General features: G+C 41.3%; 3 protein-coding genes across 4 annotated transcripts in view; all 3 read left to right on the top strand.

Annotated features, from left to right (window-relative positions):
- Positions 1-18879, top strand: part of IKBIP (IKBKB interacting protein) — a 30219-nt gene extending 11340 nt beyond the window's left edge. The window contains exon 2 of the mRNA XM_032170968.2: positions 17944-18879. Within this exon, the coding sequence (XP_032026859.1) occupies positions 17944-17977 (34 nt within the window). The 3' untranslated portion in view covers positions 17978-18879. The remainder of the gene's footprint in view (positions 1-17943) is intronic.
- LOC116479135 (inhibitor of nuclear factor kappa-B kinase-interacting protein-like) lies at positions 48-6821 on the top strand. Of its 2 annotated transcripts, XM_058424865.1 has the most exons (2): positions 48-181; positions 5174-6821. In XM_058424865.1, exon 2 carries the CDS (start codon positions 5216-5218, stop codon positions 6008-6010), a length of 795 nt encoding a protein of 264 aa, XP_058280848.1. In that variant the 5' UTR covers positions 48-181; positions 5174-5215; the 3' UTR covers positions 6011-6821. The 2 variants fall into 2 exon arrangements, with proteins under 2 accessions (XP_058280848.1, XP_032026857.1); XM_032170966.2 differs by lacking the exon at positions 48-181 and having other exon boundaries at positions 4678-6821.
- Positions 17965-18693, top strand: LOC116479136 (inhibitor of nuclear factor kappa-B kinase-interacting protein). Its single transcript, XM_032170967.2, has one exon. The coding sequence runs from the start codon at positions 17965-17967 to the stop codon at positions 18691-18693; it is 729 nt and encodes a 242-aa protein (XP_032026858.1).
- Positions 18880-25192: the final 6313 nt, after the last annotated feature.

Below are 25192 nucleotides of genomic sequence, written 5' to 3'. Positions count from 1 at the left end.
AGAAATGTGAGACAAATAAACATTTTTGTAACTCCCACACCTCTCAGGAAAAAGTCAAAGTCAGCTGTGATCAATAAGGCATCATGTGGGCCTTCTCTGGGTACCAGGGACCAAGCTATCATTGGGAAATACGGCTTTTTGTTCATTTATTCATTCACTAAACCTTTGCTCATGTCACAAGGTAAGCAAGGACCTATGCTTGGCACCAGGGTGGGTAAGGATGTTATAAAAATAGAGATGAAATGGAGCATCTAAGTCCCTGCAGCCCCATGCACAGGATAAGCATATAATCCTCCAGAAGAGAAAAGCCATGGAGGAAAATTAAGTATCCCTCACACATGCCAGGGGATTCCATGGATGGTGAGTGTAAGGGATTTGGGGAAGGAGCTGCAAAGGAGTTGGTATTTTCACATAGGGCTCAAATTGGAATCTGAGCCAGGTGTAGTGGCTCATGCCTGTAATCCCAGCACTTTGGGAGGCCAAGGCAGACGGATCACCTTGAGGTCAGGAGTTCGAGACCAGATTGGCCAACATGGCGAAACCCTGTCTCTACTAAAAATACAAAAATATTAGCTGGGCATGGTGGTTCATGCCTGTAATCCTAGCTACTTGGGAGGCTGATGCATAAGAATTGCTTGAACCTGGGAGGCAGAGGTTTCAGTGAGCTGAGATCACACCATTGCACTCCAGCCTGGGGCAACAGAGTGAGACTCTGTCCCCAAAAAAAAAAAAAAAAAATTGGAATCTGGTTGTAGCTGTTGGGGGAACTCTAACTAACATACCATTAGAAGAAATCCTACAGGCAAGAAACTTCATATATATATATATATATTTTATATTTTTGAGATGGGGTCTCTCCCTGTCATCCCAGCTCTCACTCTGTCATCCAGGCTGGAGTGCAGTGTTGGAATAGCTCAACCTCCCAGGCCCAAGCACTCCTCCCAACTCAGCCTCCCAAGTAACTGGGACTAACAGGCATGCCACTGCACCCAGCTAATTTTTTTTTCTTTAATTTTTTGGAGAGACGGGGTTTTGCTACATTGCTCAGGCTGGTATCAAACTCCTGGCCTCAAATGACCTTTCTGCCTCTGCCTCCCAAAGAATTGATATTACAAGTGTGAGCCACTGTGCCTTGCCAAACTTCACATATTTAATTAAAAGCTATTGAAGGCTGGACACGGTGGCTCACACCTGTAATCCCAGCACACTGGGAGGATCAGGTGAGATATACAGTAATTAAGTGAGAAATAATAAGATTTTTATAAAGATCAGATGAGATATACAGTAAGTCCTCAACATCCTCAACAGGTTCCTGATCGTCAATAGGTTCCTGGAAACTACGAGTTTAAGTGAAGTGTGTAATGAAACCAATTTTTTTCTCACCTACGTTGTAATGAAAGGACATCGAAACAACGTTGTTGGAGGAGCTGCTCTGAATAGTTCCACCTAAAGTCAGTTTCCAAGAACCTACCAATGACGTTAAGTGAGGACTTACTTTATATACAAATTTTTTGAAAACAATCAAGCACTAATAAAGTACTAGCTCTTTTATTTTATTTTATTTTATTTTATTTTGAGACGGAGTTTCGCTCTTGTTGCCCAGGCTGGAGTGCAGTGGCGAGATCTGGCTCACTGCAACCTCCGACTCCTGGGTTCAAGCAATTCTCCTGCCTCGGCCTCCCAAGTAGCTGGGATTACAGGCATGTGCCACGATACCCAGCTAATTTTTTGTATTTTTAGTAGACATGGGGTTTCACTGTGTTAGCCAGGATGGTCTCAATCTCCCGACCTCAGGTGGTCCGCCCGCCTCAGCCTCCCAAAGTGCTGGGATTACAGGTGTGAGCCACTGCACCCGGCCCTACTAGCTCTTTCTTTAAGAAAAAATGAGACCCGGTGTGGTGGCTCATGCCTGTAATCTCAGCACTTTGGGAAGCTAAGTTGGGAGCATCACTTGAGCCTGGCAGTTTGAGACCAGCCCAGGCAACATGGTGAGACCCCATCTCTACAAAAAAAATTTTTTTTAGTAAATAAAAATGAAAAACGATTAGAATATGTTGGCGGCCCATAAATGCTAGCTACTGTGGCATATTAGTCACTAAATATTTGCAGATTAAATCTGTAACATCTTGCACTTACTTGGGGTGTACTGCTTTCAGATTACAGTGAGGCTGTGATGAACCTCCTAAACAGGACATTACCTTAGGTGAGGATAAGCTTGCCTCTTCAAAATACTGCTAATAAAACAACTAAACCTAACCATGTTAATGGTATTTCTCATAATTGATTTTAAAAGGAACGTGTATTATGGCTGTATGTGTACATTTAAAAGAGGTTTTTATTTCTTTGAATTTTTTTGTTTGTTTTCTTTGTGTGTGTGTGTGTGTGTGTGTGTGTGTGCGCATGTGTATGTGTTTGAGACAGGGTCTTGCTTGGTCACCAAGGATGGAATGCAGTGGCATGATCATAGCTCACTGCAACCTGAACTCCTGGGCTCAAGGAATCCTCCCACCTCTGCCTCTCAAGTAACTGGGACTACAGGCACACACCACCATGCCCAACTAATTTTTTTTTTTTTTTAGTAGAGACAGGGTCTTGCTTTGTGCCCAGGCTGGTCTCAAACTCCTAGGCTCAAGCAGTCCTTCTGCCTTGGCATCCCAGCATGTTGGGATTAAGGCGTAAGCCACCATGCCCAACCCTTAAAATACATTTTAAACAACATTTCAGAGTGGTGTTAGTCATTCTTGTTGCATACTCTTTAGGTCTTGATTGGGGTGGACCTAGAAGGCTTAGGGTCATTCTTTCTAAGCATCAACAAACATATTCTTTGTACTCTGAGATGTAGGGATTACACAAAGGCATAAGACATGGTCTCTTCTCCTATGAAATTTAAAAGCTTTCACATCTTCACCCTGCTAATTCATCAATCAGTCTGTTAATGATTCCAATTTTGGAGTCACTTCCAGGCCTTTCCACATTGCCCTCCTAACTTTTTATCTCTCCTCAAAGCATCCATTGCCCCCCGTGCTAATTCTTTTGTGACACTACTTATAATCTACTGTGATTTTTTTGGTTGCTAGTTTATCTCCTTTACTCCTCTTTAGAGCATGCACTGCATCTGTTATCTCCATTTCTCTAGTACCTGGTAATGGAACTACCTCACACAGGGTACTCACTCTAGAATATATGATGTGGAAGATCTAAACACTGTCTCCCAATCAAATTGTGAAATCAAGGACTATGCTGTATTTGTCTCCACTGTCTCACACAAGGCTGGCACAGAGTGAACCCTCAAAATTTTTGAATTGTATGTGCTAAGTGGCAAATATATGGCAAATACATATGTAATAGGTGCTACAGGAATTCAGGTTGTCAGGGCTAGGGCTGTGGAAGAAATGCTGCACTGAGGAGCTGAGATCCCATCTGAGCCTTGAAGTAAGGACAACGTAACTAAATAAAGAGGAGAGGAGGATAGCATAGGGAGAGGTTAGAGAATTTGAGACTTCATCCTAGAAGTATTAGGCAACATCAAAGGTTTTGTAACAGTGTACCATGATAGGCGTACCAGTTTCTAAAAGCTTACTCTAGTAGTAGTGTGTAGGCTAATTTAGAGAGCAAGCAACTGGAAGCGGATATTAGATATTACTTTTTCTAAAATACTTTCCTTCGTCACTGAAGTCTAGGCTGGGTCTCCACCTGAGTGCTTCCATAGCTCTTCACCTGTCATAGTGCATATACACTTGTCTTTCTCGTCAATTAAACAAAGCTGCTTAAGGGTATTATTTTGTATCTTGTTCAGTATTATGTCTTCAGCGTAATGCTGCAAGCACATGATAAATTAATGATTATTTCTAGGCCTTCCTGTAGTCTCTAAAGCTGTTATCTAAGTGTAGACTAAAAAAGGTCTATGACTTGGCCTTCTATATTCCAGATACAGATTAGGAGGTGCCAGAGGCTTAGCATAACTTACAAATACTTAAAACACTTTACCATTCAATTTGACTTGTCTCACTAAACTGTTTTTTAATTCATTTTTGCCTTTTTATCTCTAAGACCTGATTCTAGTACTTTCTCTGCAAGAGGTTGGTCAAAAATTTTTTTTTTGGCAGAAACCCTTACAGAATTATAGGATTTAGGAAAGATATCAAATTTTATACAAAGTTGCAGTTTCTAAAAAGCAAAAAAACCATAAAAATGACATCAAGGGCCAGGCACGATGGCTCACGCCTGTAATCCCAGCACTTTGGGAGGCTGAGGTGGGCGGATCACGAGGTCAGGGGATCGAGACCATCCTCGCTAACACGGTGAAACCCTGTCTCTACTAAAAATACAAAAAATTAGCCAGGTGTGGTGGCGGGCGCCTGTAGTCCCAGCTACTCGGGAGGCTGAGGGAAGAGAATGGCTTGAACCTGGGAGGTGGAGCTTGCAGTGAGCCAAGATCGCGCCACTGCACTCCAGCCTGGGCGACAGAGTGAGACTCCGTCTCAGAAAAAAAAAAAAAAAAAGACATCAAAGTTACTTACCATTAGAATTAAAAAGAGGAAATTGCATCTATTTCAGGCCCTTTAACATTACTTTTCTCTTGAATATGCTTCCATAGAAATGCTGAAATATCTAGGATTATGTGTTCAGGTGTATTTTTTTTTTTTTTTTTTTTTTTTGACACAGTGCTGGCCAGGCGCGGCAGCTCTCGCCTGTAATTCTAGTACTTTGGGAGGCCGAGGCAGACGGATCACTAGAGGTCAACAGTTCAAGACCAGCCTGGCCAACATGGTGAAACCCCATCTCTACGAAAAATACAAAAATTAGCTAGGCATGGTGGCGCATACCTGTAATCCCAGCTACTCAGGAAGCTGAGGCAAGAGAATACCTTGAACCTGGGAGGCGGAGGTTGCAGTGAGCGGAGATTGCTCCACTGCACTCCAGCCTGGGTGACAGGGCAAGATTCTGTCTCAAAAAAATAAATAAATAAATAAAACAATGCAGGGTTAACGTATTTGTGAAAACTATTAACGTAATAAATATCTTTGTCAGTCTGATTCTGATATACTTGGATATTTTTGACATCTTCAGAATTTTAACGTGGCACGTGTTATGCTCCTGATTGTTAAAGTGTGTTTCTCTAATATGAAAATTATTAAGTAGCCTTGGGAATTGTTTTGTGTTATAAATGCAGCTTGAGTCTACTGAAAGCATCCTGCAGGAAACTACATCATCCATGTCTTTGATGACCCAGTTTGAGCAGGAAGTATCCAGCCTCCAAGATATCATGCATGACATTCAAAATAATGAAGAGGTGCTCACTCAAAGGATGCAAAGCCTTAATGAGAAATTTCAGAATATTACGGATTTCTGGAAGAGAAGCCTAGAAGAAATGAACGTTAATACAGACATTTTCAAATCAGAAGCAAAACATATACATTCTCAAGTAACTGTCCAAATTAACTCGGCTGAGCAGGAAATAAAATTGCTCACTGAACGGCTAAAAGATTTGGAAGATAGCACACTAAGAAATATTAGAACAGTAAAAAGACAAGAAGAAGAAGATCTCCTGCGAGTAGAGGAGCAGCTAGGCTCTGATACAAAGGCAGTTGAAAAGTTAGAAGAGGAACAGCATGCCCTCTTTGCCAGAGACGAAGATCTGACTAATAAACTTTCCGACTACGAACCCAAAGTTGAAGAATGCAAGACGCATTTGCCAACAATTGAAAGTGCTGTTCACTCTGTTCTCAGAGTCTCTCAGGATCTGATAGGAACAGAAAAGAAAATGGAAGACTTGACTATGCAGATGTTTAATATGGAAGATGATATGCTGAAAGCAGTGTCTGAAATAATGGAGATGCAGAAAACCCTTGAAGGAATTCAGTATGATAATAGCATATTAAAGATGCAAAATGAACTGGATGTTCTAAAAGAAAAAGTTCATGATTTTATAGCATACTCAAGTACAGGAGAAAAGGGAACTTTAAAAGAATATAATATGGAAAATAAAGGAATTGGTGGTGATTTTTAAATTCATGACATTTATCTGATGAACCATATCATTATACATAAATTGATTAGTCCATTGATTTTGAGTTACTTTGATATGCCTCATCTTATCCTACATTACTGGAAAATAAATGAGATTCCACACAAATGGATTATCCACATAATCAGAGCTTATCTTTTTAAGCACTAAAACTTATTTCATTGTAACCATTTGAAATAGAAATAGTTCTTTAAAAATATTTCTCTACTTTTAAAACAATATACTTAATATTTTTAATGTTTTTTAAAGCATTAATGGACATCATTATTAATTTCACCTATTATATTGGACCCACATATATTGATGTCTCCAGGGGCTAATGAAGAGTATTTACCACTTCACTAAATGATCCCAATTTGCCATTTTTCAAACCTATGTCTCATACCTTTTCTGTCACCTGATTTTACTGTCAGGTTGGTTGGTAATGTGCCTGCCTCAGCCAGTTCTTCACTTTCTTATGTAATTCACTGCAGGTTAAGAATCCAGACAACCGGCTGGGCGCGGTGGCTCACGCTTGTAATCCCAGCACTTTGGGAGGCCGAGGCAGGCGAATCACGAGGTCAGGAGATCGAGACCACGGTGAAACCCCGTCTCTACTAAAAAATATAAAAAATTAGCCGGGCGTGGTGGCGGGCGCCTGTAGTCCCAGCTACTCGGAGAGGCTGAGGCAGGAGAATGGCGTGAACCCGGGAGGCGGAGCTTGCAGTGAGCCGAGATTGCGCCACTGAACTCCAGCCTGGGCGACAGAGCGAGACTCTGTCTCAAAAAAAAAAAAAAAAAAAAAAAAAAAGAATCCAGACAACCAAGTTCATGGGAATTTTGTGTAAAATAAAAGATAGCATGCCTGAGGGAGAGCCTGGTGCCTTTGCTATGGATTAATATGCACTTTCTGAAAACTATAAAGCCTGGGAAACATTTTAGTTTTTGTTAAGGTTCTAAACTGTGTTACAGATACTTGTGAGACTTTTAAAATCAGAGTAAGTATGTTCTTACATAAGGCCTTTCTTAGGAATTATGTGTATATAAATCTTTGAAATATCTTTATATACCTGGTTTTAGTTTCCAACTGTGTTAGACATGAGTTTGCTAGATCCATGATCTCTAGATGGTTTACTTAAATAGGCTGGGTGTGGTGGCTCACGCCTGTAATCCCAGCACTTTGGGAGGCCGAGGCAGGCAGATCACGAAGTCAGGAGATCAAGACCATCCTGGCTAACATGGTGAAACCCCATCTCTACTAAAAAATACAAAAAAGTAGCCAGGCGTGGAGGTGGGTGCCTATAGTCCCAGCTACTCAGGAGGCTGGGGCAGGAGAATGGTGTGAACCCGGGAGGCGGAGCTTGCAGTGAGCCGAGATCGTGCCACTGCACTCCAGCCTGAGTGACAAAGCGAGACTCTGTCTCAATAAATAAATAAATAAAAATAAGCCTGTGGCCTGTTTTGAGGGAAAAGTAACATAACTCTGATAATTAATTATGATAATAACTGTGATAGTTAAAAGTGTGTCATTTTAAAGATTTCCCAAACCACACCACTAAATTTGTTTTATGAATTGATTTTATTTTATTTGAAATTATATAATGTAGTCAACTGCATATGGAAGTTTGTTCTTGTTTCTTTGTCAATAACCTTACCAGTTTTATAATGCAGTTTTCAATGGAATTAAACACAAAGAACTTGAAAGCAGTCAGTTACAAAACGGTAGTTGTGGTCAAGTAGTTTTAATATGTAAATTTGCAAGTTTTTGGAGAACCCCCAAACTCATTCTCCACTGGAGTTAGGAGGGCCTGTGGTAGACAACATGAATCATAAAAATAAGCCTGGAGAGTTTGTTATTAAGGGGCATAGCGTTAATTTTTGCAGTCTTAAAATTATACTTCTTGACTTCTGAATGTCTCTTATTTGCGTGCACTGACAAAATTCTATTTGTTTACTTTTAATGCTAATAAAATAGATTATAAAGTAAGCTGGAACTTTGTTGTTTTAACCTCCATCCTGTCAAGGCCAATGTAATCTCTTTTACTCTTTACGTTTAAATATTTTTTTCTCACCGATCACCACATTTAATATGAGGTTATTATGAACTTATATATACCATGGTAATGGTTACTGAAAGTAAATGGAAACAAGATGGCTACTGTGCTCTATAATGACACAAGGGAAAGAAAAAAAAACTGCACTTCTACAAGTATAACATGAGAAAACTATTAAAGTATATATGCGTTTGTATGTATGTATAGATATCTAGATATAGATATATCCTGTATTTATGAAGAGGTTTTCCTATTAAGAAATTGTTATTAGAGAGATTTAGATGTACTTAATTTGTCTTTCTCTGTTTCTTCCATTCATTTATTTAACACAGATGCTTAAAATTTCAAAAACTTTCCTGTGTATCAAATATTAAATTACATTGTTAGTCTTTTCTTTAGGGAAAATTACCAATATCCTAAAACACATTTTTGTATCTTTGTAACTGATAATAAATTTTATATCAATTAATTTCTTATAAAGTGGCCACGCACAGTGCCTCATACTTGTAATCCGAATACTTTGGGAGGCTGAGGCCAAATGGCTTAAGCCCAGGAGTTTGAGACAGCCTGGGTAACATAGTGAGACCTCGTCCCTACAAAAAAAAAAAAAAAAAGTGTGTAAGGAGTGAGGCCAGGTACAATGGCTCACTCCTATAATTCCAACACTCTGGGAAGCTGAGGTGGGAGGATCGCTTGAGCTCAGGAGTTCAAGACCAGCCTGGATAACATGTCTACTAAAAGTCAAAAAAAAGCGCATCCCTGTAGTCCTAGCGACGCAGGAGGCTGAGCCCGGGTGTTCAAGGTTGCAGTGAACTGCACCACTGCATTCCCAGCCTGTCCCAGCCTGGGTGACAGAGCAAGACCCTATCTCAAAAGCGTAAGAGTACTGGATCAGCTGGGCGCAGTGGCTCACCCTGTAATCCCAGCACTTTGGGAGGCCGAGGTGGGCGGATCACCTGAGGTCAGGAGTTCAAGACCAGCCTGGCCAATATGGTGAAACCGTGGCTCTACTAAAAATACAAAAATTAGCCAGGCATGGTAGCAGGTGCCTGTAATCGCAGCTACTCGGGAGGCTGAGTCAGGAGAATCGCTTGAACCCGGGAGGCAGAGGTTGCAGTGAGCCAAAATCATGCCATTGCACTACAGCCTGGCAACAGAGTGAGACTCTATCTCAAAAAAAAAAAGTACTGGATCAATTTTTTTTAATGTTAACAGGAATAACAGCTTCCCAGAGTGTTGGAATTATAGGAGTGAGCCATTGTACCTGGCCTCACTCCTTACACATTTTTTTTTTTTTTTGTAGGGACGAGGTCTCACTATGTTACCCAGGCTGTCTCAAACTCCTGGGCTTAAGCCATTCGGCCTCAGCCTCCCAAAGTATTCGGATTACAATATAAGCACCTAATTATTTTTAAACTTTTGAATATATAATTTTTAGATGTAATATTGCCTTAAATTTTGCTTAATGATCGGAAACTATTGACTAAGTATACTTGTATATTTTATAACCAAAAATCTTGATTTATTAGCCTGTATGGCTTCACAGAAAAACTCATAAGATGCAAAATTAATAGTAGTATTTTTCTTCTCAACCTAATTGCAGACCTTTGTATGAATCTGTAACATTGTTCAAATTTTGATATGATGCCATTACACAATAATGATGCTGAAAATTTACCAAACTCAATAAGAAAAAAAAAAACCATCCTTTGTAGACTTACCCCATATTTGCACAGTTGACAAAAGCTCTACAAATTTTCCTAGCACCTGCTCATTTCAATTTATAAGCTATTAATTAATTAATTTTGGGACAGGGTCTCAGTCTGTCACCCAGGCTGGAGTGTAGTGGTGTGATCACAGCTCACTGCAGCTTCAACCTCCTGGGCCCAAGGGATCCTCCCATCTCAGCTCCTCCGATTGCTGGTACTACAGGTGCACACCGCCATGCCCAGCTAATTTTATTTTTTTGTAGAAACAGTCTCATTATGTTGCCCAGGCTGTTCCCAAACTCCTGGGCTGAAGCAGTTCTCCCATCTCGACTTCCCAAAGTGCTGGGATTAGAGGTGTAAGCCACCATACCCAGCCTATAAACTAGTAATTTAATACAAATCAAAATACGCCACCCCAGCTTTACACAGCAGGAGAGGAGAGAACTAACACTTCAGCACCTGTTAAAATGACATACCCACACATATGTCAAGCATTTCTAGGAGATGTACATTCATCATCATCATTCCTTTTTTTTTTTTAAGACAGAGTCTCACTCTGTCCCCAGGCTGGAGTGCAGTGGTGTGATCTCAGCTCACTGCAACCTCCACCTCCCAGGTTCAAGCGATTCTCCTGCCTCAGCCTCCCAAGTAGCTAAGACTACAGGCATGAGCCACCATGCCCAGCTAATTTTTGTATTTTTAGTAGAGATGGTGTTTCTCCATGTTGGCCAGGATGGTCTCGAACATTTGACCTAGTGATCCGTCTGCCTTGGCCTCCCAAAGTGCTGGGATTACAGACATGAGCCACTGTGTCCAGCCTTCATTATTGTCATCATAATAGCTCTATATATTGACTACCTACCTTATGCCAGTCATTATCACTAATCCTTACTACACCTTTGCTAGCTATTAGACCCATTTTACAAATAAGGAAATGGAGACTTAGGAACACTGGGAACCTTGCAGTCACACTGTAGACCTAGGTCTGTTCAATTCCAGAGGCCAAGGACATCTCACTACACCGCGGAGCCTGCTACTGTTCAACTAGGGGAGAAAAATCACAACAAATCTGCTGTTAGTAGAACTATCTCGATAACTCAAAAAGCAATAATTGAGTCAAATGTGTTCTCTACCATGTTGCCATTAAACCAGACTCAGTCCCTCAAAAGCTGTAGCTGTGCTCTAAAATTGTTTGGCCCTTGAGCATAAGAAGGAATCAATAAATGAATAAATGTTGGAGAAGAGGAGAAAGCAGTGCTGAGTCCTAGGCTGTACTCCTCTAATCTATTAATAGGTTTTGCCACTGCATATTCTGGGCACTTTATTTTAAGGCTTAGGTTTGTTTTGTTTTGTTTTGTTTTGTTTTGTTTTGTTTTGTTTTTTGAGACAAAGTCTTGCTGTGTCGCCCAGGCTGGAGTGCAGTGGCATAATCTTGGTTCACTACAACCTCCGCCTTCTGGGTTTAAGCAATTCTCTTGCCTCAGCCTCCCAAGTACCTGGGATTACAGGTGCCTGTCACCACACCCGGCTCATTTTTTGTATTTTTAGTAGAGACGGGGTTTCACCATGTTGGCCAGGCTGATCTCGAACTCCGGACCTCAGGTGATCCGCCCACCTTGGCCTCCCAAAGTGCTGGGATTACAGGCATAAGCCACCACGCCCAGCCACTAGGGCTTAGTTTTAAATAGTAAAAGGAGAGAATTATATCAATAATCCCTAAGATGCCTTCTGGCTTTAAGTGGTTTTATATACTTATTTACCCTTTTTTTAATATAAAAAAAAGTAGAGATGAGGGTCTCTCTATGTTGCCCAGGCTGGTCTCAAACTCCTGACCTCAATGGATCCTCCGTCCTTGGCCTCCCAAAGTGCTGGGATAACAGGCGTGAGCCACTGCGCCTGATCTAAATGGTTTTAAATTATACAGATCAATAAAACTTCCAGGTCCTTTAATAGAATTCAAAGATCCTAGCTGGGCTCAGTGGCCCACGCCTGTAATTTCCGCACTTTGGGAGGCTGAGGTGGGTGGATCACGAGGTCAGGAGATCGAGACCATCCTGGCCAACATGGTGAAACCTTTGTCTCTACTAAAAATACAAAATTAGCTGGGCGTGATGGTGAGTGCCTGTAATCCCAGCTACTTGGGAGGCTGAGGCAGGAGAATCTCTTGAACCCAGGAGGCAGAGGTTGCCGTGAGCTGAGAAGGCGCTGCTGCACTCCAGCCTGGGCGACAGAGCAAGACTCTGTCTCAAAAAAAAAAAAATCCTTTAGCAAGTTTTTGAAAGCAGATTGGACCCAGAAATCATATTCTTGAACCATGTTGCTGTGCTTGTAGATCCAGGCAATGTTTAACATTACAGGACAGCATCTAGCCTCATACCTTGAATATATGATAGGAATTTAATAAATATTCTGGCCGGGGGCAGAGGCTCATGCCTGTAATCCCAGCACTTTGGGAGTCTGAGGTGGGCGGACTACTTGAGGTCAGGAGTTTGCAACATGGTGAAATCCCGTCTAAAAAAAATAAACGGGTGTGGTGGTGATGCCTATAATCCAGTATTGGGGAGGCGAGAGATCGTTGAATTGGAGGCAGAGTTGCAGTGAGCAGATTGACCATGATCCCGCCTGGGCAATGTGAGATCCATCAATAATAAAAAATAATAATAATAAAATAATAATAATAATCAATCACCGATTTTTTTTTTTTTTTTTCGAGGAAGGTCTGTTCTGTCCGCCAGATGAGTGCAGTGGATGATCTCAGTCATGAATGCCCAGCTATTTTTGTAGAGATGGAGTTTCACCATGTTGCCCAGGCTGGTCTTGAACTCCTGAGCTCAAGTGATCCATCCACCCCACCTCACAAAGTGCTGGGATTACAGGCGTGAGCCACCATCCCCAGCCTTCAACGATATGCTGTTTTCAGCTACTGATAGACTCAACTCTTCTATCCATCCTAGGCAAATAGGTTAACCAAGCCCGAAGTAATTTTTTAAATAATTTAATACAACAATCTCTAGACTATTACCACACTGTATTGAGCTTCTATTTTCGTAAAGATCAATAGAAGTTCACAACAGATTGCTATTATAAACAACCAAGTGAAACAAAGAGGTTTACTAACAGCTTCTTCCTAATAATCTGATTCTTCTAAGAATAAGCTAAGCTCATTCATCAACATCTTAATTGTTTAATTGCTATTAAGCTACTTTTACCAGAGTAGATACATTAATAAATGATAACCTGGTAATGAAATAGATGAAAGTAGCCATCTAGTCCTTTCTCCCTTGGGAGATTGTTTCATCAAATACACTATATTGCAAAACTTCCTCCTTAAAAATAAAATGTGATTTTGCAATCACTTCTTGGTTTCCTTCCTATTTGTGGCTACTGCTTAATGTCATACCCACAGGAACATTTTCACAAGCTCACTTCCCTACCAAAAAACACATTTTGGGCCACCTTATTCACCAATAATTAATTTCAGCATAAAGCGATTGAGGAGAAAAATCCTCAAGTGTATTTTGAAATTAAACATTTATGATGGGGCGAAGTGGGGGAGTTACTACTTAGAATTATTTTGTCCTACCGTCCCATTTCTGTACTTCATTATAATTATTTTGCAACTATATGGCTCTGCTTTTTAAAGCTGCCCTCAAAATAATATTCTGAGCATAATTCATTTTTATTTGTGTTAAGTAAAACTAAATGTATGATAACCAAAATAATCTCAAAAGGTTGGCATTAGCCAAGTAATCCAAATACAATTTAAGAAAGATAATTCAAGCTAGGTGTGGTGGCTTACGCCTGTAATCCCAGCACTTTGGGAGGATCACTTGAGCCAGGAGTTCAAGACCAGCCTGGGCAGCATAGTGAGACCCCCATCTCAAATTTTTTTTTTTTTGAGACGGAGTCACTCTGTCACCAAGGCTGGAGTGCAGTGGCACAATCTTGGCTCACTGCAAGCTCTGCCTCCTGGGTTCACACCATTCTTCTGCCTCAGCCTCCCGAGTAGCTGAAACTACAGGCGCCCACCACTACGCCCAGCTAATTTTTTGTATTTTTAGTAGAGACGGGGTTTCACTGCATTAGCCAGGATGGTCTCGATCTCCTGACCTCGTGATCCGCCCACCTTGGCCTCCCAAAGTGCTGGGATTACAGGCGTGAGCCACCACACCTGGCCTCAATTGTTTTTTTTAAGAAAGATAATTAATAAGAAAACATTGAAGAAATACACAATTATTTTAGAAAAAAAGATATCTTTAGATTAAACTGCATATTTAATTTTGTAAAAATGTTTTACAGTCTGATTGTTTTTATAACTTTTAATTTCAATTTTTTTGTTTTAGAGATGGGGGTCTTGCTATGTGCCAGGCTGGAGCACAGTTGGTATTCATAGGCGCAATCATAGCACACTACAGCGTCAAACTCCTGGACTCAAGCTTTTTTATTTCTTCTTTTCTGAGTTTTAAGTAATACATTTATCGACATTCTGTGTCCCAAACTAAACTACAAACTCCCTAAAAGCAGAGATTGTTCTTGATCATACTAGCACATACTGTAGTACAGTATATGTGGTCAAATCAAACTAGTTTTGGTTATTAATAGAAAGTTATAATTTCCCATTTTACAACATAGTACTTTCCTAGAAAACAAGCTGAAAGTTAAATGTGCAGAAGTCAAATGATTGACTTACACATTATAAATGGGATTCTTTTTCCAGAGTAATTACTGTATATCTGTCTATGGGCATACGCATTAGCAATGTATTTCTAGCCATTTTACATTTGTTTCTTAATTTATTTTTCTTCATAATTGAGCGCACAGTCCATAGGCTAATCTTCTGGTTGAAGCTAAATAGTCTTACCTGATTTCCATCTTTGTTTCAATTGTCCAACTTTATCCAACTTTGTATTGTTTATGAGATCTACCCATCTTATCACTATGTAATTTTCCCTTCTTCATTTTATTAACTGATGGCACATTGCAATAAAATGTCAAATATTTAAAGTTCAATAAAATACTCAACTCCCCAACACTGCTATATAGGCACGTACATGTGCGTGCACAGACACAGGACCATCACCACAAACAACAACAAAAATAACAACTCAAAATGTTGCCAGACACTGGGGTGGCTCAAAATGTTTATCAGTTAATGTGTCCAAGTTAAATCAAGATAACAATTTAAGAGCTTTCAGTTCATAATGTATAGTGGGGAAGAAGGATGGCATTGAAACATACAAAAGTTGAAAAACAGCTGCATTTGGAATCAGAATTTTAGAACCTTGGAAATTATTTTCTTTTACTTATCTGTCTTCTCTACTAAACTAAGTTGAGGCCACAACTCGAGTTATACTCATCTTTATGTTCCTCATATTTTGCATGCCTAACAACCTACTAGGAACTTGAGAATTAGTTGAATTATTCAAGGTCTCATGGATAGTTAGATAGGCCAGAAAACTGTTCATAAAAGTTACAGGCCAATAAAGCATAGACATATAGTCTTGGACATTGGTCCCTTCATTCTAGCATTTGCTATAACTTGTTTGCAGTTGCCTTAGACCCCGAATAGCCAAAGCAATCTTGAGCAAAAAGAACAAAGCTGGAGACATCACACTACCTGATCTCAAAATATACTACAAAGCTGTAGTAATCCAAACAGCATGAACTAGCATTTAAAAAAAACATAGACTAATGGAACAGAATAGAGAGCCCAGAAATACTTCTACAAGTGTATGTTCAAATGATTCTCATCCAAGTTGCCAAGAACACACAATGAGGAAAGGACATCTCTTTAATAAATGCTGTTGAGAAAACTGGATATCCTATGCAGAAGAATGAAACTGGACCCTTATGTCAAACCATATACAAAAACCAATTCAAAATGAATTAAAGACTTAAATGTAACACCAGAAATTGAAAACTACTGGAAGAAAACGTGAGGAAAAAGCTTCTTGACATTAGTCTTGGCAAAGATTTTTTTGAATAGAACCCAAAAAGAACACGCAACAGAAGCAAAAATAGATAAATATGATTGTGTCAAACTAAAAAGCTTCTGTACAGAAAAGGAAACAGTCAACAGAGTGAAGAGACAACCAATACAATGGGAGAAAGCACTCATGAACCATAAATCTGAGAATGGCTTAATATCCAAAATATATAAGGAACTCAATAGCAAAAAAAAAAACCCGATTGAACAATGGGCTATGGACATGAATAGACATTTCTGAAAAGAAGACACAGTAATGGCCAACAGGTATATGGAAAAAATGCTCAACATCACTAATTATCAGGGAAATGAAAAATTAAAACCACAGTGAGATATCAACTCACACCTGTTAGATATTTATTATCAAAAAGACAAAAGATAACAAGTGTTGGTGAGAATGTGGAAGGGAACCATTGTACACTGCAGGTGGGCATGTATAGCCATTATGGAAAACAGTGTGGAGGTTCCTCAAAAAAAAAAAACTAAGAATAATCATATGATCCAGCAATACCACTTCTGGATATATATCCAAAAGAAATGAATCAGTATGTCACGGAGTTATCTGCACTCCCATATTCATTGCAGCATTAGTCCCAATAGCCAAGATATGTAGAATCAACCTAAGTGTCAATCAACAGATGAATGGATAAATAACACACACGCACACACACACAATGCTGTTCTGCCTTTAAAAAGAAGGAAATCCTGTTATTTGTGACTACATGGATGAACCTAAAGGATATTATGCTAAGTGGAATGAACCAGGCACAGAAAGACAAACACTGCATGATCCAATTACATGTGGAATCTAAAAAAGTCAGACTCATAGAAGTACAGAGTAGAATGGTGGTTAGGAGGGACTGGAGGGGACAGGGTAGGGCAATAGAGAGATGTTGATTAAAGAATACAAAGTTTCAGTTAAACAGGATGAATAAGTTCTGGAGATCTATTGTATAGTATGATGACTATAAATAATAATAATATTTACTTGAAAATTGCTAAAAGGCCGGGCGCGATGGCTCACGCCATATAATCTTAGCACTTTGGGAGGCCGAGGCGGGCGAATCACTTGAGATTAGGAGTTTCAGACCAGCCTAGCCAACATGGTGAAACCCTGTCACTACTAAACAAAAATTAGCCAGGTGTGGTGGTGCACAACTGTGGTACCATCTACTCTGGAGACTGAGGCAGGAGAATCACTTGAACCCAGGAGGTAGAGGTTGCAGTGAGCAGAGATGGGGCCATTGCATTCCAGCCTGGGTACAGAGTGAGTGAGACTTCCATCTCCACAAAAAAGAGAGAATTTCTAGGAGACTAGATCTTAAATATTCTTACTACAAAAAAAATACATGAGGTGATATGTTCATTAGCTTGATTTAATCATTTGCAATATGTGTGTAGATATGTATATCAAAACATTACATTGTACACAATAAATATATACAATTTTAATTTGTCAATTATACCTTAATAAAGCTGAAATAAAAAAGAACTTATGTTGCCTTATCTCACCCGGCAAAGCTCAATTGGAAGAAACTTCCTTTTCCCTTCTCCAGCAACTGAAAAACCACATCACTGTCTCATGTAGCTCATTTTATTACTGTACAGAAGACCAACTGTGAAAATATTATAATGTAAAAAATGTAATTTCCAGTGACATTTCATGAAATTTTCATAATGTTTCCTTCTTATTCATTAGTAATTCACTTACATTGCTCTAAATTCTCTTACTTTTGAAGTAGTCTTTTACCATATGCTTTCCAGAAGAACAGTAAAATGTAGTTAAAAAATAACATAAGGCAGGGCGTGGTGGCTCACGCCTGTAATCCCAGGCATGGATTTAGGAGGCCGAGTTGAGCAGATAACCAGAGGTCAGGAGTTCAAGACCAGCCTGTCCAACATAGTGAAGACCCGTCTCTACTAAAAATACAAAAAAAGTTAGCTGAGGTGGGGGCGGGTGCCTGTAATCCCAGCTACTTGGGAGGCTGAGTCAGGAGAATCACTTGAACCCAGGAGGTGGAGGTTGCAGTGAGCCGAGATCGTGCCACTGCACTCCATCCTGGGTAACAGAACAAGCCTCTGTCTCAAAAAAAAATTAAAATTAAAAAGAAATATAAAATTTAAGATGAATTTTAAATGTTAAGCTTCTAATAAATTTAATCATTGTGATATTATATTTTCTTACAGTGGCAGAAATCTGAAGCTATCATGGAACAATTGAAGTCTTTTCAAATAATTGCTCATCTAAAGCATCTACAGGAAGAAATTAATGAGGTAAAAACTTGGTCCAACAGGATAACTGAAAAACAGGATATACTGAAGAACAATCTGACAACGCTTTCTCAAGACATTACAAAAGTAGACCAAAGTACAACTTCCATGGCAAAAGATGTTGGTCTCAAGATTACAAGTGTAAAAACAGATATACGACGGATTTCAGGTTTAGTAACTGATGTAATATCATTGACAGATTCTGTGCAAGAATTAGAAAATAAAATAGAAAAAGTAGAAAAAAATACAGTAAAAAACATAGGTGATCTTCTTTCAAGTAGTATTGATCGAACAGCAATGCTCCGAAAGACAGCATCTGAAAATTCACAAAGAATTAACTCTGTTAAGAAGACGCTAACTGAACTAAAGAGTGACTTCGACAAACATACAGATAGATTTCTAAGCTTAGAAAGTGACAGAGCCAAAGTTCTGAAGACAGTGACTTTTGCAAATGATCTGAAACCAAAGGTGTATAATCTAAAGAAGGACTTTTCCCGTTTAGAACCATTAGTAAATGATTTAACACTACGCATTGGGAGATTGGTTACCGACTTACTACAAAGAGAGAAAGAAATTGCTTTCTTAAATGAAAAAATATCTAATTTAACAATAGTCCAAGCTGAGATTAAGGATATTAAAGATGAAATAGCACAATTTCAGATATGAATTAGTTTGACATTATTGAGATTAGACTAAGGTAATTTTTTTAATGGGACCTCTCATGAGAAGACTGGTAAATCAGAAGTAATGATATTTTGGAGTAAAAGTCATTTTATATTTAATCCTATTTTGTACAGTAAAAATAAAACTTTTAAACAGGTTGATTTTCCAAAATAAATATGCTAAAACCTATTTTTGCAACTTTATATAGCAAGAACTTTATCCATCCTTCTGACATACATGTTGTTACACACAGACACACACACACACACAGGAGAAGCAGAATGTGCTAGTAGCATGGGGAGATCTCAAAGGGGCAGGATCTGAATCCCCACTTGCCCTCTCTGGCTGCCAGGGAGCCCAGCATGTGTGTTTGGGGACCTAACTGAAGAACTACCCCTCAGGGGACAGGGCTGCGGCATTCATTATCCAGTTAGAGGAAGAGAAACTAGAAAGGTCACAGACAGTGAGCTGCAGGGGAAAAAAAAATAAGCCTGTCTAGGTCCTTCATGGCTTTAGGAAACAGGGAAAGGAACAGTAGTGTCTCGGTCTATTTGGGCTGGTGTATACAGTATAGCAAGAACTTTAGGTAGCCTGTCACTAACAAATTTATTTCTCACTAGAACAGTGAGGCTGGAAAGTCTGAGATCAAGGTGCTGGCAGATTCAGTGTCTAGTGTGGGCCCACTTCCTGGTTCATAGCACCTTCTAGCTGTGTCCTCACGTGGTGGAAGGGCAAGCAGCAATCTGGGGCCTCTTTTATAAGGGCACTAATCCTGTCCATGAAGACTCCTACCTTGTGACCTAATCACCTCCCAGATGTCTCACATTGGATTTCAATGTGTGAATTTTGGGGAGACACATTCAGGCCATAGCAAGTAAGTTACTTAATAAAAGTGGTTAGAAAGTGGCTTCTAGAGCAAGGGTTGTGGGGGAGGGTGTAGATTGAAGGGGGCTTGCCAAGCCTCAGACAGACTCTGCCTCAAAGCAACACAACTCATGTGTGATGATGATGTGACCAGAAGTAGCCAAATCAACTAGAGAAGGAGGCTGTAAGTCCGGGCACCGTGGCTCACGCCTGTAATCCCAGCACTTTGGGAGGCCGAGGAGGGTGTAACACCTGAGGTCAGGAGTTCGAGACCAGCCTGGCCAACATGGTGAAACCACGTCTCTATTAAAAATACAAAAATTAGCCGGGCAAGGTGGTGGGCACCTGTTATCCCAGGGAAGCTGAGGCAGGAGAATCGCTTGAACCCAGGAGGCAAAGGTTGCAGTGATCAGAGATCGCACCATTGCACTCCAGCCTGGGAGACTGGGAGACAGTGCAAGACTACATCTCAGGGGAAAAAAAAAAAAAGGCGGCTCTAACAGCACTGGCAAAAGTTTTATCAATTCCAATTACATAAAACTTTAGAAAATGCAAAGTAATCTAAAGTGACAGAAAGTAGATCTGTGGTTGCTTGTTGCATTAGGATTCTCCAGAGAAACAGAGCCAATAGGATGAATGGATAGACAGATGATTGATAGGTAGGTAGGTAGTAGGTAGGTGGGTGGTGGATGGATGGGTGGATAGATTAGATAGATAGATGATAGATGATAGATAGATAGATAGATGATAGATAGATAGATGATAGATAGATAGATAATTGATTGATTCTAGGAATTGGCTCACATGATTATGGAGGCCAAGAATCCCACAATCTTTCATCTGCAAACTGGAAAACTAGGAAAGCCAGTGGTTTAATTCAGAGTGAGTCTGAAGGCCTGACAACCAAAGGAAGTGATGGCGTAAGTCCTGGTGCAAGATCAAAGGCCCAAAACCAGGAACACTGATGTCTGAGGGCAGGAGAAGATAGATGTCCCAGTTCAAAAAGTAGCAAATTCACCCTTCTGCCTTTTTGTTCTATCCAGGCCCTCAATGGATGGGATGATGCTCACCCACATTAATCAGAGTGATCTTCTTTATGCAGTCTACCAAGTCAAATGCTAAGCTCTTCTGGAAACACTGTCACAGACACACCCAGAAATGTTTTACCAGCTATCTGGGCATCCCTTAGCCCAGGCAGGTTGAAACAAAATTATCCATCACAACTGTGGATAGAGATGGAGACAGGTATAGATTACAAAAAGCCACAAGGAAAAGGAGTGAAGGATGTTTATTATCTTCATTGTGATAGATGTATGTCAAAACTCATCAAAGTGTACTTTTTAAATTTTTATTTATTTTTATTTTTGAGACAGGTTCTCACTCTGTCACCCAGGCTGGAGTGCGGTGGTGTGATCATGGCTCACAGCAGCCTTGACCTCCTGGACTCAAATGATCCTTCCACCTCAGCTTCCTGAGTAGCTGGGACTACAGTCTCAAGCCACCATGCCTGGCTAATTTCTTTTTCTTTTTTCTTTTTTTTGGGAGAGATGGAATCTCCGTATGTTGCCCAGGCTGGTCTTGAACTCCTGGGTTCAAGTGATTCTTCTGCTTTGGCCTCCCAGAGTTCTGGCATTACAGTATACACTTGAAATATTTGTGTTTATATGTGTAATCTCTCATCAATAAATGTTTTTAAGTACAATATAATAACCTAAAGTAAACCTACACAGCATTAGCCCCAGTTTCAAATGCCTAGCGTGAAGGATATCCAGATCCACAGAGCTGGTCACCTCAAAAATAAGAGTTTATGAATTCTGTGTGTTTGTTCTTGTTGTTGTTGTTGTCGTTTTGAGACAGGGTCTCATTTTGTCACCCTAGCTAGAGTGCAGTGGCATGATCATGCCTCATTGCAGCCTCTTGTCCCCTGACCTCAAGCAATCCTCCCACTCAGCCTCCTGAGTAGCTAGGACTACATGAATTCACCACCAACCCCAACTACTTTTTTTTTTTTTTTTTTTTTTTTGTAGAGATGAAGTCTGCCTATACTGCCCAGAGTGGTCTCGAACTCCTGAGGTCAAGCAATCCTCCTGCCTTGGCCTCCCAAAGTGCTGAGATCACAAGTGTCAGCCACTGTGCCTGGCGAGTTTATGAATTCTTTTTATTTTTATTTTTTATTTATTTATTTATTTATTTTTTGAGACGGAGTTTCGCTCTTGTAGCCCAGGCTGGAGTGCAATGGCACGATCTCGGCTCACTGCAACCACCACCTCCCAGGTTCAAGTGATTCTCCTGCCTCAGCCTCCCAAGTAGCTGGGATTACAGGATTGCGCCATCATGCCCAGCTAATTTTTGTATTTTTAGTAGAGACGGGGTTTCACCATGTTGGCCAGGCTAGCCTCGAACTCCTGACCTCAGGTGATCCACCCGCCTCGGCCTCCCAAAGTGCTGGGATTACAGGCGTGAGCCACCGCACCGGGCCTCTTATATTTTTTTGAGAGGGAGTCTTGCTCTGTCGCCCAGGCTGGAGTGCAGTGGTGCAATCTCGGCTAACTGCAAGCTCCGCCTCCCAGGTTCACGCTATTCTCCTGCCTCAGACTCCCGAGTCGCTGGGACCACAGGCGCCCGCCACCACGCCCGGCTGATTTTTTTGTTGTTGTTATTTTTAGTAGAGACGGGGTTTCACCGTGTTAACCAGGATGGTCTCTTATCTCCTGACCTCGTGATCCGCCCGCCTCCGCCTCCCAGAGTGCTGGGATTACAGGTGTGAGCCACCATGCCCGGCTGAGTTCATGAATTCTTATATCAGAGTGGCTCATCACCAATCCTTGGGCTTTTTGCCATGGAAAAGTTAACTATGTACTCTGACTTGGTTCACCTTCTCCAAGCTATTGCCAGGAAATATTTCATATGTTCTGTCTTATTTGAAAAATTGATAACCAGGAACAGTGGCTCACAACTGTAATCCAAGCATTTTGGGAGGCTGAGGCAGGCAGATCACTTGAGCTAATGAGTTTGAGACCAGCCTGGCCAGCATGGTGAATTTCAGCTCTACAAAAAAAATCCAAAAAAATTAGCCAGTGTAGTGTGCATCTGTAGTCCCAGTTAATGGGGAGGGTGAGGTGGGAGAATCGCTTGATGCCAGGAGGTAGAGTCTGCAGTGAGCTATGATCTGCACTCCAGCGTGGGCAACAGTGAGACCCTGTGTCAAAAAAAAAAAAAAAAAAGAAAGAAAAATTGAGTCATTATTACCAGAAACTTGTGTAGTAGTCAGGATTCTCCAGAGAAACAGAAGCAACAGGATGTAGGGGAAGAGAGAGAGAGAGAGGTTTAAGGAATTGGTTCACATGGATTATAGAGGATGGCAAGTCCAAAATCTGCAAGGTGGGCCATCAGTCTGGATCCTCAGGGAAGAGCTGGTGTTGCAGTTCAAGTCTGAAGGCAGAATTCCTTCTTGCTTGGGTTGGAGTGGGGGGGATCACTCTTTTGTTCTATTCAGGCCTTCAACTGACTGAACGTGGATTGCCACTCACATCATGGAGGGCAATCTGCTTTACTCGAGGTCCACTGATTAGAATGTTAATCTCATCCAAAAAACACCCTCACGGGAACATCCAGTATAATGTTAAGCCAAACGTCTGGACATCATGGCCCGGCCAATTGATGGATAAGATTGACTATCACACCTTATCACTGTCTCACCCTTCTAAAGAAGGCTATGGGATATAGCTTACTTGTGAAATAGTTATCTCACCTATGGCCTGTCTCAGTTCCACCTCTGTCTAGTATTCAGACACTGAGGTTACAAGTACATCTAGAATAGGTTGAACAATATTCCGTGTCCCATTACTCGTGTCCACTCATGGGCCCATGATTCTGGTTCTGCCTCTGGATAAATAGCAGTTAGTTTTACCCTCAGTTGTTTCACTCATTTGTTCAAAAACATTTATGAATATGTGTAGAATGCCAGGGTAGGTGCTTCAGTGGATACACAGTGAGGAACTACTAGCTATCATCAAGTGTTCCCTGATCTCACAGAACTTACAGTCAGCCACAACAGGGGTTAGTCAGGGCTCTGTTTTTTTTGTTTTTGTTTTTTTTTTTGAGATGGAGTCTCGCTCTGTTGCCCAGGCTGGAGTGCAGTGGCACGGTCTCGGCTCACTGCACTCCGCCTCCAGGGTTCACACTATTCTCCTGCCTCAGCCTGGGAGGAGTAGCTGGGACTACAGGTGCCTGCCACCATGCCCGGCTAATTTTTTGTATTTTTAGTAGAAACCAGGTTTCACCGTGTTAGCCAGGATGGTCTCTATCTCCTGACCTTGTGATCTGCCCGCCTCGGCCTCCCAAAGTGCTGGGATTACAGGCGCGAGCCACCACGCCTGGTCGACAGGGCTCTCTGTTGTTGTTATTGTTGTTGTTGTTGTTGTTTGAGATGGAGTCTCACTCTGTTGCCCAAGCTGGAGTACAGTGGCGCCATCTCGGCTCACTGCAACCTCTGCCTCCCGGGTTCAAGCAATTTTTCTGCCTCAGCCTCCCGAGTAGCTGGGATTACAGGCACACACTGCCACACCCGGCTAATTTTTTGTATTTCAGTAGAGGCGGGGTTTCACTGTGTTGCCCAGGCTGGTCTTGAACTCCTGAGCTCAGGCAAGCCACCCGCCTCAGCCTCCTAAAGCATTGGGATTACAGGCGTGAGCCACCGCGCCCCAGCCAAGAGCTCTGGTTTTAAGAATCAGCTCATGAAAGAAAAAAAGAAAGAAAAAACAGGCAGGGCATGGTGGCTCACGCTTGTAATTCCAGCACTTTGGGAGGCACAGGTGAGGAATCACTTGAGTTCAGGAGTTCAAGACCAGCCTTGCCAACATGGCAAAACCCTATCTCTACTAAAAATACAAAAATTAGCCGGGCGTGGTGGCAGGCGCCTGTAATCCCAGCTACTTGGGAGGCTGAGGCAGGAGACTCGCTTGAACCTGGGAGGTGGGGGTTGCAGTGAGCCAAGATTGCGCCATTGCACTCCAGCCTAAGTGACAAAGCAAGACTGCGTCTAAAAAAAAAAAGAAAAAAGGGCCGGGCGCGGTGGCTCACGCTTGTAATCCCAGCACTTTAGGAGGCCGAGGCGGGCGGATCACGAGGTCAGAAGATCGAGACCACAGTGAAACCCCGTCTCTACTAAAAATACAAAAAATTAGCCGGGCGTGGTGGCGGGCACCTGTAGTCCCAGCTACTTGGAGAGGCTGAGGCGGACGGACTTGCAGTGAGACATGGTCATCTGGCGCCAGCCGAGATCCGTCAAAAAAAAAAAAGGAAAGAAAAAAGGAGGATTTCTTATAAGTATCTCACCAGCATCCCCCCAAAAGAATTGTGGTATAACGTCCTCCTGGGATCTGGAACAAACGGCCAGCATCAGTAGAGGCACTTTCTCTGCCTCAGGGGCCATGTGATCTCGGAAGTTGTTCCTGTTTCTCCGTAGACCCACCCCACTCTGCCAACTTGCTTCCTCTGTGGGTCCCCATCGACCAAACGCCAAGCTTGGGAGGAAGTCTTTTTTTTATTTTTTGAGACACAGTCTCGCTCTGTCACCCAGGCTGGAGTGCAGTGGCACGATCTCGGCTCACTGCAACCTCTGCCTCCTGGGTTCAAG

Source organism: Hylobates moloch, unplaced genomic scaffold (genome assembly GCF_009828535.3).
Source record: "Hylobates moloch isolate HMO894 unplaced genomic scaffold, HMol_V3 SCAFFOLD_12, whole genome shotgun sequence".
Classification (NCBI taxonomy): Eukaryota; Metazoa; Chordata; class Mammalia; order Primates; family Hylobatidae; genus Hylobates; species Hylobates moloch.
This window is presented reverse-complemented; position numbering and strand designations above follow the sequence as displayed.